At 42.6% G+C, this 16045-nt stretch overlaps 1 protein-coding gene across 1 annotated transcript in view; it reads left to right on the top strand.

The window, feature by feature from the left end:
* The window catches only part of Bms1 (BMS1 ribosome biogenesis factor), a 35306-nt gene extending 28440 nt beyond the window's left edge, over window positions 1-6866 (top strand). Inside the window, exons 21-23 of the mRNA XM_059258461.1 lie at window positions 235-410; window positions 5780-5941; window positions 6408-6866. Of these exons, the coding sequence (XP_059114444.1) occupies window positions 235-410; window positions 5780-5941; window positions 6408-6632 (563 nt within the window). The 3' untranslated portion in view covers window positions 6633-6866. The remainder of the gene's footprint in view (window positions 1-234; window positions 411-5779; window positions 5942-6407) is intronic.
* Window positions 6867-16045: the final 9179 nt, after the last annotated feature.

Raw genomic sequence — 16045 nt, 5'->3', positions numbered from 1 at the left:
AGGCGGGTCAGCTCCAGCCCTGTCCAGTAGGAGTATCTTGTACTCAGCTGGTTCACACTGTACATGCTGGGCTCACACCCGGAGCTCTGCAATAGTTAGCAGTAGTTTAATTGGTTAAGTTCTCTTTCCAATACTGTTCAACCAGGTAGAGATGTTGGGGTGACTTGGGGTGTGCACATGTCTGTGTATGGCTTGAAATGGATACAGAGCTTCTTTCGAAACCTCTTCTTCTAGATATTGTTTTCATGCGAACTTGGTATCCTGTCTCCATCCCGGCCTTCTATAACCCCGTAACGTCTTTGTTGAAACCAGTGGGTGAGAAAGACACCTGGTCAGGAATGCGGACAACGCATCAGCTGAGGCTTGCCCATGGCATCAAATTAAAGCCAAACAAGGACTCGTTGTACAAGGTACAGGCCTCATGTGTCTGTGTTTCTAGACAGCATCACACAGCTGCTTTATTTGCAATATTTTTAGTTTTTGTGGCGCTAGAGATCAAACCTAGTGCTTCACATATGTTAAGCAAGTGCTGTACCTCTGAGCGAACCCACCAACCCTATAATGTCTTGTTTATGTGACTTGTATTTTCAAGTGTGAAGTCTGGTGCTGAGTTTGATCTGAACAATTGTATATTTGCTGTTTTGAAGACGGAACAGAAAAATGGTGACAGTGGTTTTCTCAGAGTTGGAAATGAAATTAAAACGCTTTGCAGAATCATAATGTCATATTTGAGGGTTACTAGTGACATTGTAATATGTATGGATTTGGTAAGGTGGTTGGTTACATACATACTGTGGGTGAAGCAACTGAGCATTTCTGCCATTTCACCCCCTCACTCAAAAGTCCCAAACACAAAACATTTGTGTAAGCTATGGTTCTTGTGTGTATCATATCTCTCCTGCTCTGGGTATTGTCACATTCATCCTGCATTTCTGCCGTTTTTTATATCCTTTGACCTCTGTCCCCCTGTTCTCATCACTCATTTTGTTTTCTTTGGAGAAATGCTTGCTGGGAGCTTTGCCCATTGCTCTAGACAGGTTGTTTTGGAGGAGCTTACGGAAATTGCTCCCAGGCTTCAGACATTGACACTCTCATTGTTAGACTGAGCTAGTTCCCGGCTCTGCTTACTTGTTGCTGTGTGATTTGCTTGGGAGCCCCTTTTAAGCTCTGGTTACTAAGCCCTGTGAGGTGGGCAGCTCACCAATACTCTTTTCCTGTTTAGCATTTGCCTTTGCCTTTTGTTGATTGTTCTGTGGGCAGTGCCGAAGCTTTTCACTCTAATGTCATTTCCCTTGGGGTTTGGGGGGGTTTTGGTGTGGTATCCAAAATAATCTAGGCACTTTTCTCCTGGAAAACATTTAGGGTTCAGGTCTAACATTGAGCCATTTTGAGTTGATTTAGCTGTATGATTAAGAGTTTACTTTCGTACTTTTTTTTTTTTTAGGTTTTTCGAGACAGGGTTTCTCTGTGTAGTTTTGCGCCTTTCCTGGAACTTACTTTGTAGACCAGGCTGGCCTCGAACTCACAGAGATCCACCTGCCTCTGCCTCCCGAGTGCTGGGATTAAAGGCATGCGCCACCACTGCCCAGCTACTTTCGTACTTTTAACAAGACAGTTTTCACATGTTGATGGACAGGGTCATCCTGTGTCCTCTTGCTTGCCCTTGCATGTAGTTAGCTGACCACGTGGGTCTGGAGTCATTTCTGGGCTCTCCTTCCATACTAATGGTCTGTGTTGCGATTTTCATTATTACAGCCTAGTAATTCAAGTTTCTAAAGACTATTTTATTTATTCTTTGGCCATATATTTATATTATATAAATTATATAATATATAATCATGTATGTGAGTATATGCTGTACTTAGAATTTTCTTTGGGCTGCTCCCAGCTCCCAATAAAGACACAGAGACTTATTAACTGAATGCTTGGCCTTATCTTATGCTTGTCCCACTAACTCTTATAACTTAAATTAACCTGTTTCCATTCATCTACGTTTTGCCTCAGGGCTTTTTACCTTTCTTTCATTCTTTGTGACCTTTCCTGCTTCCTCTGTGTTTGGCTGGCTAGTTCCTGGTGTCTCCTTGGTGTCTCTTTTTCTCTAAATTTCTCCTACTCACTCTCCCTTCTGGAAGTCCCGCCTATACCTCCTCCCTCACTATTGGCCATTCAGCTTTTTATTAGACCAGTAATGTGCCTAGACTAATAGGCAGGCAAAATAAAACAGCAACACATCTTTACCTAATTAAATAAATGCAGCACATCTTTTCATAGTTAAACAAATATTTCACAATAGGCATATATGTATATGTGTGTCTTGATCATATCCACCCCCAGATACCCCTGGACCTCCCAAGTCCTCCCTTACACCTTTATGTCCTCTTCTTTATTTTTAAAGAACAATCTACTGAATCCACTTGGGTCTAGGCAGTAGGCCGTCCCCTACCATTGCCTGTACCCCCAGAAGAATTATTTCTCCAGTAGCCATCAAACACCAGTAGCTCCTCAACCTCACACCCCCAAACCCATCCGCAGTGCTGGAATGTTGACTGGCTTGCTCCTGTGCAGGCCTGTGCAGATGATCACAGCCACTGTAGGCTCATGAGTACAGTCTGTCGTGTCCAGAAGATAGCGTTTCACAGTGGTCCTTCCTAAATCAAAAAATGGGATACCTTGTTCTACTTGTTCTTAATATTGCCTTGGGCATTTGATTTTTGTTATTGTTTTGTTTTTTTATATTTGCATACACATTTTAGGATTGTTTTTATATTTCTATGGAATTTTGATAGGGTTTGCATCAAATATGTAAATTGTCAGAGAAAACAGGTTAAGTCAAAAACTGTTACAAGAGGGGCTGGAGAGATGGTGATCCTGGATTGTATAAGAACGGAAAAAGCCCGCTGAACACTGTACTGTGTTCCATTGTTCTCTGCTTTTGACTGGGTAGTGGCTCTTTGAAGTTCTGACCACCTAGCCATCCCACAATAATTGTGAGCCAAATAAACATTTTTCTGTGAGCGGCTTTTTAACCAGTCACATTAATTGATTTGCATCTGTTTCATTTTCCTTGCATCGTAGGGATAAATCCTACATGTAATCATGTAAATTCTTTTTAGTTCTGGATTCCATTTCTTCTAATACTTTTGAGAATTCACATCAGTGTCCATCATAGATGTTGTCCTATGGTTTCCTTTTTTGGTGTTGTGAAGAGATCTGCAGTAAACATAAACACAGGTACCTCTGTAGTTAGATGTAGATCTCTTCGAGTGTTTGTCCATGAGGGGTATAGTTGGCTCATATATATGGAAGACCTATTGGTTAGCTTTTTGAAAAAATTTCACACTGATTTCCATAATGGCTGAACAGTTTATTTGCACTCTGTCATCAGTAAATGAATCTTCCTCTTTCTGCACACACTTTGTATCATTTGTTGTCATTGGTCATCTTGATGATAGCATTCTGAGTGGGGTGATAGAGAATCTCAGAGTAGTTATAATTTGCATTTCCCTGGTGGCTAAGGATGTTGAACAGTGTTAAAAATAATTTATTAGTCATTGTATTTCTTCCTTGTGGAAGTCTGTATTTAGCTTCTTTTCATGGGGTAGGACTATTTGCTTTTTTGTTTATAGTGTTTGTTTATAGTTTATAGTCACCTGCTAGATGTATAGATGGCCAAGATTCTCTTGCATTCTATAGCCTGTTTTCTCACGTGGTTAGCAGGTTTCTTTGAATTTCACAAGGCCCCATTTGTCAGTCACCCATCTTGTTTCCTGAGTGACTTACCTGTGCCAGTGTGTTATTTCCCTGTAGCTGCTTGAGAGTTTCAGGTCTTAGGCTAAGAGCTTTGCCCATCTCTTTGTCTGTAGCATGTGTGTATATTTAGGTGCATAGATGTGGGGAACATGTGTGTTTACAGTTATGTCATCACAGTCAGTTGAACTTTTATCATTCATATCTTTGTCTCTTATAACAAGTTTTTTCCTTAAAAAATGATTTTATTATTTTTATGTGTATGGTGTTTTGCCTATGTGTGCCATGTGTACACCTGGTGCCTGCAGAGGCCAGAAGAGGGCATTGGATTTCCTGGAACTGGAGTTATGGATGGTTGTAGTGTTGGGAACTGAACCTGGCTCTTCTGGAAAAGCAGCAAGTGAACCATCTCTCCAGCCCCCCTTGTAACAGTTTTTGACTTAACCTGTTTTCTCTGACGTAAGCAGATAAAGGATAATTCAGGTGCTGTAGACAGTTGTTAGTGATGTGGTAATTAATGTAATTAAAAGGGCTCACTCATTGGCACAGGATGTATTAACGGCTTCAACAATCAGGTCTTTTGAGTAGAATCCTATAAGAAATGGTATTCTAGTTAATGTGAAGATGCCAATAATTAGGGAAGATGATATTAATGGAAGAGTTTTTATTGTTTCCTGTTTTTCCATTATCTTGACGTTTAGACTGTGGATAATAGATCCAGAGCATATAAAGAGTATGAGTTCTGTTAGTTTTGTGTTACTAATGGCATTGGATATCTTCTGTCTCTTCACTTTTAACTTAGGTGTACTTAACACCAAACTGTATTTCTGCTAGGCAGCATGTAATAGGACTGTCTTTTTTAAAATTCATCTTTCTACTCTGTGTACATTAGGGAAAGATTTATTTCTGCTGTTTTGTTAATTGCTTTTTAATCCCCCCCCTTTCTTTTTTTAAATCCATGTTTCTTTCTTTTTCTGGGCATCTGGAATGTTCTAAAGTCAGACAGGTATAGCGTGGGCTACAGTTGCACATGTGCCCAGTTTCAGTGTAGAGTCCGCAGTGTGTTCTGAAGTTATCAGCAAGGTCCATTATTTACTTAACTCATTGCTATGACCACATACCTGGTAAGAAAGAGCGTAGGGAAGGAGGGAGGGAGGGAGGGAGGGTTTGCTCACATTTTAGGAAGAGATGGTCCATCGTGCTGAAGAAGGCATGGTGGCAAGACCAAGAAGAGGCTTGTCACATTGCATCCACAGTCAGGAAGCAGAGTGTATAGAATGTGGGTCCAGGCCATAGACCCTCCAGACCTGTCTCCAGGGACCCACCTCCAGTGAGGCACTACCTCCTTTTTGGAGAAGGTTTATCTGAGTTCTTTTAATCAGAAAGTTTGAGTTCTTTAACCAAGATAATGGGTGATATCTTTAGAGAAATAGAAACCCAGCAGAGATGCTCTCTGCACACTTGCTTTTCTCCAGTGGCTTGGCTCCTGCAGAACTCTGTTTTATAGTAATCACTGGAGTGGTTAAATATCCAAGTCAAAATATTTAATTTGAACACAGAATTATGTGCTGATTAATTCTTATTCTGCCATCCTTCAGTCAGAATCAGAGTTAAACTTACTGTTAGGGAAAAGAGGTTGACAGTCACAATGAGAAGCCAGACTATCCTTGTTATGCTAGAAGAGAACCACCCTAGAGTCTCAAAGATAAAACCCAAGTTCTCTCCTGAGCTACTTTGAATCTCTTCTCTGTTCTGTTTAAGACGTATAGCTCCACTCTGTTCAAGTAGGCCCAGCTGAATTTTCAGAAGACCTGTGAATGTCCTGTGTACACTGTTTTGTCTAGCTGTATAGATGCCCACTGAGGCAGCCCACATCGGATGGGTGATTGAATCCTGATTTCTGGTAGTCAGCAGATGCTGGTGTGACTGAGTTTGTAGAAGAGTCAATCCATGAGAAGATCTTACATAATGGTTTTAAGTACATGTAAATTTTACTTTAAACATAGTCTCTGTTTTATTTTTTCCTTTTCAGCCAATCCTGAGACAAAAGAAACATTTTAATTCACTGCACATTCCAAAAGCCTTGCAGAAAGCTCTGCCATTTAAGAACAAGCCCAAGATCCAAGCAAAGGCAGGCAGAGTACCAAAGGACAGGCAGAGACCGGCTGTCATACGTGAACCTCATGAGAGGAAGGTACTGTCTGAGAGTGACTTATTTCTCATTGCATTTAGATGTGGAAACAGTGCTTCCAGCAGCACACTTGTCATGTCTGCTGTATTCTGAGTTCATCGGGAGCACAAGGGCCAGACTGATGCAGGGCCCTTGACCTGGAAGTTGGAGGAAGAACCAGAGGCAACTTGACATCCTTGGTTACTCATAGTCCTCCTATATTTGGATAGGGAGTAAGGGACCCCTATCTGGTGAACCACTCAGCTAGTTATATATGGTTCCATATAGTGATAAATATGGGTCTTTATCATAGAGGTAAACTGCATACATACCTACATCCCCATGCAAGTTGTGACGAATTTTCACTCAATTAATTTCCACTTGGGATTGAATCTCATTTGATAGCAGCAGTCAGTGTGGTGAGGTCCTGACTACGTAGGTTTTGGGCAGGCTCCGGCTGGCTTGTGCTCACCACTTCCTGTCTTGTCAGGTCCTGGCTCTGCTCGATGCTCTGAGCACAATACACAGTCAGAAAATGAAAAAGGCCAAAGAGCAGAGACACCTGCACAACAAGGAGCATGTGAAGATGAAGCAGAAGGAGGAAGAGGAGAAGCTGAGGCGGCAGAAGGACCTGAGGAAGAAGCTCTTCCGGATCCAGGGTCAGAAGCAGAAACGAAGTCAGAAGTCCAGTCTGAGAGGAGCCGAGGAGAGCTGAAGTGTCTCCAGAACGGAGGGGCTATCCTCTAGAGCTGCAGCCATGATGCTTCGGTGCTTATGACAAGTCAGGGTGAGAGCCCGAGGAGACTGTGCCTTGAGGAGGACTGTAGAGCCTGCTGGAGGGATGTGTGCTTGTGAGACAGGTCACAGCAGGGTCTGTGAATTAGCTCATTGCTTCTCCCTGTCTCGGTTTATTTTGTGCTATAAAATTATTAAACTATTTTCCCATTAATTTTGGCCTAGTGATTTATTTGGGGGTGAATACATGACAGTTTGCTTATAAATAACTGCTTACTCTACTGTGTTCATGAGATTCCTAGGGAGAAAAAATATTAACTCAAGCTTTTGGATTTTGTATGAAGGGTGCATTGTTTTAGCAATCTTTTTTTGATTTTTTTTTTTTTTTTTATCTCTTTCATCGCTGTTCCTAGTGGGTTTTTCATGTCTTGTTTTATGGGTTAACACAATAGCTAGATAAAGTAAGTGCTTTTGTTTTGTTTTTGGTGTTTTTGAGACAGGGTCTCTCTATGTAGCTCTGGTTGTCCTGGAACTTACCATGTAGACCAAGCCATCCTTGAACTCACAGAGATCTACCGCCTGCCTCTGCATACTGAGAGCTGGGACTAAAGGTAGGCACCACCATGCTTGGCCTAAAGTAAATACTTTTAAAAAGCTTTAAGCTAGGGAATTGTGGTCCTGGCTTAGATGATCCTCATGCATTATACTTGACTTTATTTGTTTTGTTTTTAAATAAACTTACTTATTTATGTTACATCCCTGCTGCAGTTTCCCCTCCCTCCTCTCCTCTCAGTCCCTCCCCCCCCATCACCCCTCTGTTCCTACCCCCTAATCCACTTCTCCTCTGTTTTTGTTTAGGAAAGGGCAGGCCTCCCATGGATATCAACAAAGCATGACATATCAAGTTGCAGTAAGACTAAGCACCTCCCCATGTATTAAGGCTGGGCAAGGCAATCCAGTATAAGGAGTAGGGTCCCAAAAGCCAGTAAGAGTCAGAGACATTGTTAGGAGACCCACAAGAAGACCAAACTACACAATTGTAACATATATGCAGAGTGTCTAGGTCAGTCCCAGGCAGGCTGTCTGATTGTCGGTTCAGTCTCTGTGAGCTCCTATGAGCCCAAGCTAGTTGATTCTGTGAGTTTTCTTATGGTGTCCTTGACCTCTCTGGCTCCTACACTCCTTTCTCCTCTTCTGCAGGATTCCCTGAACTCTGCCTGATGTTTGGTTGTAAGTCTGCATCTGTTTCCATCAGTTGCTGAATGATACTTCTCTGATGACAATTGGACTAGGCACCAGTCTGGTCACAGGAGATGGCCAGTTCAGGATATGTATCCACTATTGCTAGGAGTCTAAGCTGGGGTCATTCTTGTAGATTCCTGGGAGATTACCTTGTGCCAGGTTTTTACCTGACCCCAAAATGCCACTCCCTTTCCAGTAGTCCCTTAGTACTATCCACTTCCATAATTCAACAACCACTCCCCCCCACACCGCAACCTGATTGCTCACGTTCCCATCCCCACCCGCCCTCAGTCCATTCATGAAATCTCTTCTATTTCCCCTTCCCAGGGAGATCTGGGTATCCCCCCATGAACCCTCCTCTTTGTTACCTAGTCTCTCTGGGCCTGTGAGTTGTAGCATAGTTATCCTTTAGTTTACAGCTAACATCCACTTACAAGTGAGTACATATCATATTTGTCTTTCTGGGTCGGGGTTACCTCACTCAGGATGATCTTTTTCTAGTTCCATCTATTTGCCTTTAAATTTCCTGGTCAGCTGAGTAATACTCTGTTGTGTAAATGTACTACATTTCTTTTATCCATTCCTTGGTTGAGGGACTTCTAGGTTGTTTTCAGGTTCTGGCTCTTACAAATAAAGCTGCTATGAACATAGTTGAGCAAGTGTCCTTGTGGTATGATTGAGCATCCTTTGGGTATATGCCCAAGAGTGGTATAGCTGGGTTTTGTGGTAGGTTGATTCCCAGTTTTCTGAGAAACTGCCACACTAACTTCCAAAGTGACTGTACAAGTTGGCACTCCCACCAGCAATGGAGGAGGGTTCCCCTTGCTCCACATCCTGTCCAACATGAGCTGTTGTTTGTGTTTTTGATCTCAGTCATTCTGACAGGTATAAGATGGAATCTCAGAGTCATTTTGATTTTCATTTCACTGGTGGCTAAGGATGTTGACTTTCTCCTTAAGTGTTTCTTGGCCATTTGAGATTATTTTATTGAGAATTCTCTGTTTAGATATGTACCCCATTTTTTAATTGGATTATTTGGTTTGTTGACATCTAGTTTCTTGAGTTCTTTACATATTTTGGAAGTCAGCCCTCTGTCAGATGTGGGGTTGATGAAGATCTTTTCCCATTCTGTAGGCTGCTATTTTGCCCTATTGAGGTATCCTTTGCCTTACAGAAACTTCAATTTCATGAGGTCCCATTTATTAATTGTCAATCTTAGTGCCTATGCTATTGGTGTCCTGTTTAGGAAATTGTCTCCTGTGCCAAAGTGTTCAAGATTATTTCCCATTTTCTCTTCTATCAGATTCAGTGTATCTGGATTTATGTTGAAGTCTTTGATCCACTTGGACTTGAGTTTTGTGCAGGGTGATAGATATGGATCTATTTGCATTCTTCTACATGCAGACATCCAGTTATGCCAGCACCATTTGTTGAAAATGCTTTCTTTTTTCCATTGTATAATTTTGGCTTCTTTGTCGAAAATCAGGTGTTCGCCGGTGGTGGTGGTGGTGGTGGCATACGCCTTTAATCCCAGCACTGGGAGGCAGAGGCAGGCAGATCTCTGAGAGTTCAAGGCCAGCCTGGGCTACAGAGCGAGTTCCAGGAAAGGTGCAAAGCTACACAGAGAAACCCTGTCTCGAAAAAAAAACAAAAACAAACAACAACAAAAAAAAAAAAACAAAAAGAAAATCAGGTGTTCATGGGGTGTGGATTTATGTTTGGATCTTTGATTTGATTCCATTGATCCACCCATCTGTTTTTATGCCATGCGGTTTTTAGTACTATAGCTTTGTAGTAAAGTTTGAAATCAGGAATAGTGATACCTCTGGAAGTTCTTTTTTGTACAGGATTGTTTAGCTATTCTGGGTTTTTTGTTTTTCCATATGAAGTTGAGTATTGATTGTTCTTTCAAGATCTGTAAAGAATTCTGTTGGATTTAATGGGGATTGCATTGAATCTGTAGATTGCTTTTGGTAAGATTGCCATTTTTACTATATTAATCCTACCAATCCATGAACATGGGAGATCCTTCCATCTTCTGATATCTTCAGTTTCTTTCTTCAAGGACTTGAAGTTCTTGTCATACAGGTCTTTCACTTGTTTGGTTAGAGTTACACCAAGATATTTTTATATTATTTGAGGCCATTGTAAAAGGGTGTTGATTATTGTACTATTTTGTTGATTTAGAAAAAATCAAGAAAATTTAGAAAAAAGAGAACCAATATGTTTCATTGATTCTTTATATTGTTCTGTTTCTTTATTGACTTCAGCCCTCAGTTGATTATTTCCTGCAGTCTACTCCTCTTAGGTGTGTCTGCTTCTGTTTGTTGTAGAGCTTTCAGGTGTGCTGTTAAGTTGCTAGTATGAGATCTCTCCAAATTCTTCATGAAGGCACTTAGCTCTGTGAACTTCCCTCTTAACACCACTTTCATTGTGTCTCATAAGTCTGAGTATGTTGTGATTTCATTTTCATTGAATTCTGGGATGTCTTTAACTTTATTTCTTTCTTGACCCAGTGGTAACACAGTAGAGAGTTGTTCAGTGTCCACCAGTTTGTAGGCTTTTTGTAATTTCTGTTGTTGAATCCAGCTTTATTTTACAGTGATCTGATAAGATACAGGGGGCTATTTCAATTTTTTTTTATATCTGTTGAGACTTGCTTTGTGGCCAAGTATATGATAATTTTAAAAAAGGTTCCATGCAATGCTGAGAAGGTATATTCTTTTGTGTTTGGGTGAAATGTTCTGTAGATATCTATTAAGTCCATTTGAGTCATAACATCTATTAGTTCCATTATTTCTGTTTAGTTTCTGTCTGGATGACTTGTCCAGTGGTGAGAGTGGGGTGTTAAAGTCTTCCACTACTAGTGTGGCGTTTGATGTGTGATTTAAGCTTTAGTAATGTTTCTTTTACAAATGTGGGTGCCCTTACATTTGGGGCATTGATGTTCAGAATTGAGACATCATCTCGGTAGATTTTTCCTTTGATGAATATGAAATGCCCTTCTCCATCTCTTTTGATGAATTTTGGTTAGAAGTCTATTTTGTTAGCTATTAAAATGGCTACACTAGCCGGGCGGTGGTGGCGCACGCCTTTAATCCCAGCACTTGGGAAGCAGAGCCAGGCGGATCTCTGTGAGTTCGAGGCCAGCCTGGTCTCCAAAGCGAGTTCCAGGAAAGGCGCAAAGCCACACAGAGAAACCCTGTCTCGAAAAAACAAAAAAAAAAAAAAAAAAAAAAAATGGCTACACTACCTTGTTTCTTAGGTCCATTTGATTGGAAATCTTTTCCCAGTCCTTTACTCTGAGGTAATATCTGTCTTTGATGTTAAGGTGTTGTTTCTTGTATGCAGCAGAAGGATGGATCCTGTTATTATATTCATTCTGTTAGCCTGTGTCTTTTTATTGGTGAATTAAGTCCATCTATTGATAATTGTTGTTAATTAATTAACATTAGTTAATGTTAATAATTGCTAATAATAGTTAATTCCTGTTATTTTGTTGATGGGTGTGTGTGTGTGTCCCTTCTTTGGGCTTTGCTGATGTGAGATTATCTATTGCCTGTGTTTTTGTGGGTGTAGTTAACTTCCTAGGGTTGGAGTTTTCCTTCTAGTACTTTCTGTAGGGCTGGGTTTGTGGATAGATATTGTTTAAATTTGATTTTGTCATAAAATATCTTGTGATTCTAATAGGTCTGCTTTTATATGTTCCTTGGCCTTTTCCCCTTGACACTTTTAATATTTTCTTTGTTCTGTATGTTTAGTGTTTTGATTATTATGTGACGAGGGGATTTTCTTTTCTGATTGAATCTCTGTGGTATTCTGTAAGCTTCTTGTACCTTTATAGGCATGTCCTTCTTTAGGTTGGAGAACTTTTCTTCTATGATTTTGTCAATATATTCTCTGAGTTTCTTCTTCTATTTCTATTATTCTTATGTTTGGTCTTTTCATAGTGTCCCAGATTTCCTGGATATTTATGTTAGGAATTTTTCAGATTTAACATTTTCTTTAACTGATGAATCTGTTAGCCTGTGTCTTTTTATTGGTGAATTAAGTCCATCGATATTGATAATTGTTGTTAATTAATTATCTATCATGTCTTCAGTTCTCTCTTTATCTCTTGTATTCTGTTGGTGATGCTTGCATCTGTAGTTCCTGTTTGTATACCCAGATTTTCCATTTCCAGTGTTTGTGTTTTCTTTATTGCCTCTATTTCCATTTTCAGGTCTTGAACAGTTTCCTTTATCTGTTTGTTTGTTTTTTCTAGGTTTTATTTTAGGGATTTATTGATTTCTTCCAACTTTTTGTTTGTCTTTTTTTCAATTTTTTTATGGGATTTGTTTATATCCTCCTTAAGGACCTCAGTCATCTTCAGAAAGTAATTTTTAAGGTCATTTTCTTGTGCTTCAGCTGTGTTGGATTGTTCAGGTCTTGCTGTTACAGGATAGCTGGGCTCTGGTAATGCGTATTGCCTTTTCTGTTATTGATTGTGTTCTTACACTGGCCTTTAGGCATTGGATTTGAGATGATTATAAGTCTGTGTATTGATTCCTGCATCTGTCTTTGTTAGATGGGTGTTTTGTTCCTGGGTTTCTCTTTCCTCTCTGGTCTTCTGGACTAAATGGCCAAGGGTTCTGGTGACTAGTGTGTCTTCAGGTCCAGTAGGGTGTCCCCTCTGGGGTTTTGGAGGAGTAGGAGTCCCTAGATCCTGCCTGGCCTCTGGTAAAGCCAAAGTCTTTTTTTGAAGTTGTAGACAAGGAAATGGAGCCTGGGGTGGGGGGTGCAGACTGGGGTCCCTGGATCTGGTCTGGTCCCTGGGGTACCTAGGGCCAGCCTGGCCTCCAGTAAAGCTGAAGTCTTCTTATGACGTTGTAGACCTGCGGTCCCTAGATCCAACCTTCTTTTGAAGTTGTAGACCAGGATATGGAGCCGGGGGTGATGGAGGTGGGGTGTGTGCAGTCTAGGGTTGTTGGGCAGGCTTTAAAGGGGTTTTGTGGAGCAGTATTAGGAAGGTTGAGAACCACTGCTAGAGTGGACTGGCAGGTTTGCTACAGGCTGTGAGCAATTGGCCTAGTCTGGAGACTATGAAACTCTAAAACTTTGAATGGGTAAATACTTACTTTTTCCTTTTGCCCTATGTCTCCAAGAAGGGATGAAGCTGTGAGAATCTTCTAAATGGGACTCATGGACCACAGAGGCTGATATGTATCCTAATACTTTTGAGGGCCTCTAGATTAAAAACTTCCTCTCTTCTAGAGCAGTTAGGATGTCAGTATCCAGTATGCTAATAGGTTGGGAACTGACATATAGTAAGCCCATAAAAATTGTAAAATTAATATTCCCATGATGCCGATAGGAAGCTAGGAAGTGAGCTTTGTCCCCAGAACCCAGTCTAAGCTTACCTACTGTCTTCCAGGAGCGTTTTGACAGCTGTCCCTCCCTCTGTAGCCCTGGCATCTCTCTTGCCCTGCGCTACTTTAGATTCACCCCTACTTGGGAGTTTCATGCCCTGGCACCGGCTCCTGTGTCTGTTTGTCCCCTGGGGCGCCCATGCCATCTCCTAACTATTTACATCTGCTTGCTGAAACATCACAGGACTGGAAGGTTGACCAGTTGTGGTTGGGTACCTTCTGAGGCTTTGCTGCTGTGACCAGGCTACTGGGAGCGGAGCTGGTTGCTGGTCCCTTGAGTTGCCTTTTCAGGGCCTGGAGCTGGCCCAGGGCCCTTCTTCACACAGGACATGCAGGGCAGCCGATATTAGGCATGCACACAGAGGATCCTCCGTTTTCCTATCTGTATGATAAGCTGAACCAGGGATAAGCTGTGGCTCTGATGTCTGCCTTTGTGACTGGAAGCAGCATCAGTTCCCTGTGTGAACCACTGTACCTCCACAGGGGTTCAGTAGGAAGGAAAAATGTGTACAGCTGCATGCGAGCTCCTGCATTGTTGTGCGTCTGAATGCACTCAGGGAGGCTGCATTGTATGAGTACAGCTGTAAACACAAGTCACATGTGGTTAGATCACACTCCGAGGACTTTCTTCCCCTCTAGAGCCTAGGGGATTAAGGGGTGAGCGTGAGTCCCCTTCCCTGCATCTCCATGTGAGGTTGTCAGCAGCTGCCCTGGTCAGAGAGGCTGCAAAGCTGCCTTGTGGCGGGTCTCAGGAACCCCCATCAGGGCTTCTTCAGTGGGAGTTACGGCAGCGGCCACGAGGTGGCGCCATAGGCAAGGGCTGCAAGGGGAAGGCCAGCCTGACTGGGGGGTTGGGGGGTGGCTTCGATCTCAGATGCCCCCTCAGACTGAAGGCTGATGGTTGCGGCCAGCCCAGGGAGGCTGACCCATGCGTACAATGAGCACTGAACACAAGAATAATTGCTAGTCAGAGTGTTTACGATTATTTAGTGCTTATATTCCCAGGGCTGACTGCATAACGTGAGTGTGCTCATTTTATCTGGAACTTTGCATGTTTGCTTGCTTGTTTGCTGCTGTTTAAGAAAGAAAAAAGTATCATTTAAAACGTCCAGTGTTGAGCTCAAAGTACAAAAGCGTTTAATTTTGCCAGTCGGTAGCTATGTGACTTTGGACATCTTTGAGTTGATTGTATACATTCTTTTATATTAAATCAATCTTTAGCATAAATGTGGGTGAGTATGCATGGGTATAATGTACACCTACGCCTGTGGGAATGCGTGTGTGTGTGTATCTCTCTGCACAGGTGTGTATTGGAGTGTGAGTGTCCTGGTTTGTTCTATGTCACAAGCTAGAGTCCTTTGGGAAGAGGGATGCTCAACTGAGAAAATGCCCCCATAAGATCTGCCTGCAGACAAGATTGTAGTGCATTTTCTTGACTAACAGTTGATATGGGTTGGCCCAGCTCGCTGGGGGTGGTGTTGCCCGTGACCGTGGTCCTGTGTGGCTTAAAAAAGCAGGCTGAGAAAGCCATGAAGAGAAAGCCAGTGAGCTGTGTTCCTCCATGACTTCTGCTTCAGCTCCCGCTTCCAGGTTCCTGCCCTGCTCGAGGTCCTGCCCGGCTTCTGTGATGGACTGATGTGGAAGTGTGAGTGAAATAACCCTTTCCTCCCCCAGTTGCTCCTGGTCACGGTGTCTCATCACAGCTAGAACTCTCGTAAGGTGTGTGCTTGCCACACGTGTAGGTTAGTGCTAAGAGAGAGGGAGGGTTGAGAGATGAGAGGAAGCGCACTGGAGTTGGTAGAAAACGTTTGTCAAGGAGAGGAGCCTCCTAGATGCAGCCTAGGGGTCGTGTTTGGGGGTGTAAAGCTGGGGAGAGGGGGCTTCATCCCATGCTTTGGATGGGGAGGGAGAGAGAAACACAGCTGAGATGGAGAAAGTGGACAGAGCAGGAACCAGAGGCACAGAGAAGGCTCAGGCCCAGAGAGGGCAGCTGGGTATCTGGGTGCAGGTCCTTCCTTCGGGAAGAGGCCACTGTAGGACTGAGCCCTGGAAGGAGGCAGGATGAACCATCAGACACATGACCACGTTCTGGTCCGGGCCATCCCTAAGACAGGAAACACTGGTGTTCAACAACCGGTGCTGGGATTAGCTACTGTGCTCCCCTGAAGAGACCCAAAGTCACTCCTGCGCTGTGCCTTACAATAAACCCCAGGAAGATTAAAATTTTAAGCGAGATAAACAAATACATAAATAAATAATGAAGATCGCAGCTCAGTGGTACAGCACTTGCTTGGCATATGTCAGGCCATGGATTCAATTCTCAGCACATTTTTAAAAAAAGATTTATCTATTTATTATGTATACAGTATTCTGCCTGAATATATGCCTACAGGCCAGAAGAGGGCACCAGATCTCATTATAGATAGTTGTGAGTCACCATGTGGGTGCTGGGAATTGAACTCAGGACCTCTGTAAGAGCAGGCAGTGCTCTTAACCCCTGAGCCACCTCTCCAGCCCCTCAGCACATTTTTTAAGGTAGTTAATTTGGGCTGATCACAGGAAGCAGGGGTAGGGAAGTGGACACGGAAGGGTGAACTCCTGGCCCAGGGTCTCAGGATCCAGTAGAATGGGCTTGGGGAAGACCCCCTAATCCCTGTCCCAGGGAGGCTGAGGTGAGTTCCTGAACCAGGAAAGGGAAATGCTTAGGTGAAGCAGTGACTGGAACCCTGCCCTGCACACAAAG

Source organism: Peromyscus eremicus, chromosome 3, assembly GCF_949786415.1.
Source record: "Peromyscus eremicus chromosome 3, PerEre_H2_v1, whole genome shotgun sequence".
NCBI classification, from domain to species: Eukaryota; Metazoa; Chordata; class Mammalia; order Rodentia; family Cricetidae; genus Peromyscus; species Peromyscus eremicus.
The sequence above is the reverse complement of the archived record's forward strand: the minus strand, read 5'-3'. Positions and strand labels throughout refer to the sequence as shown.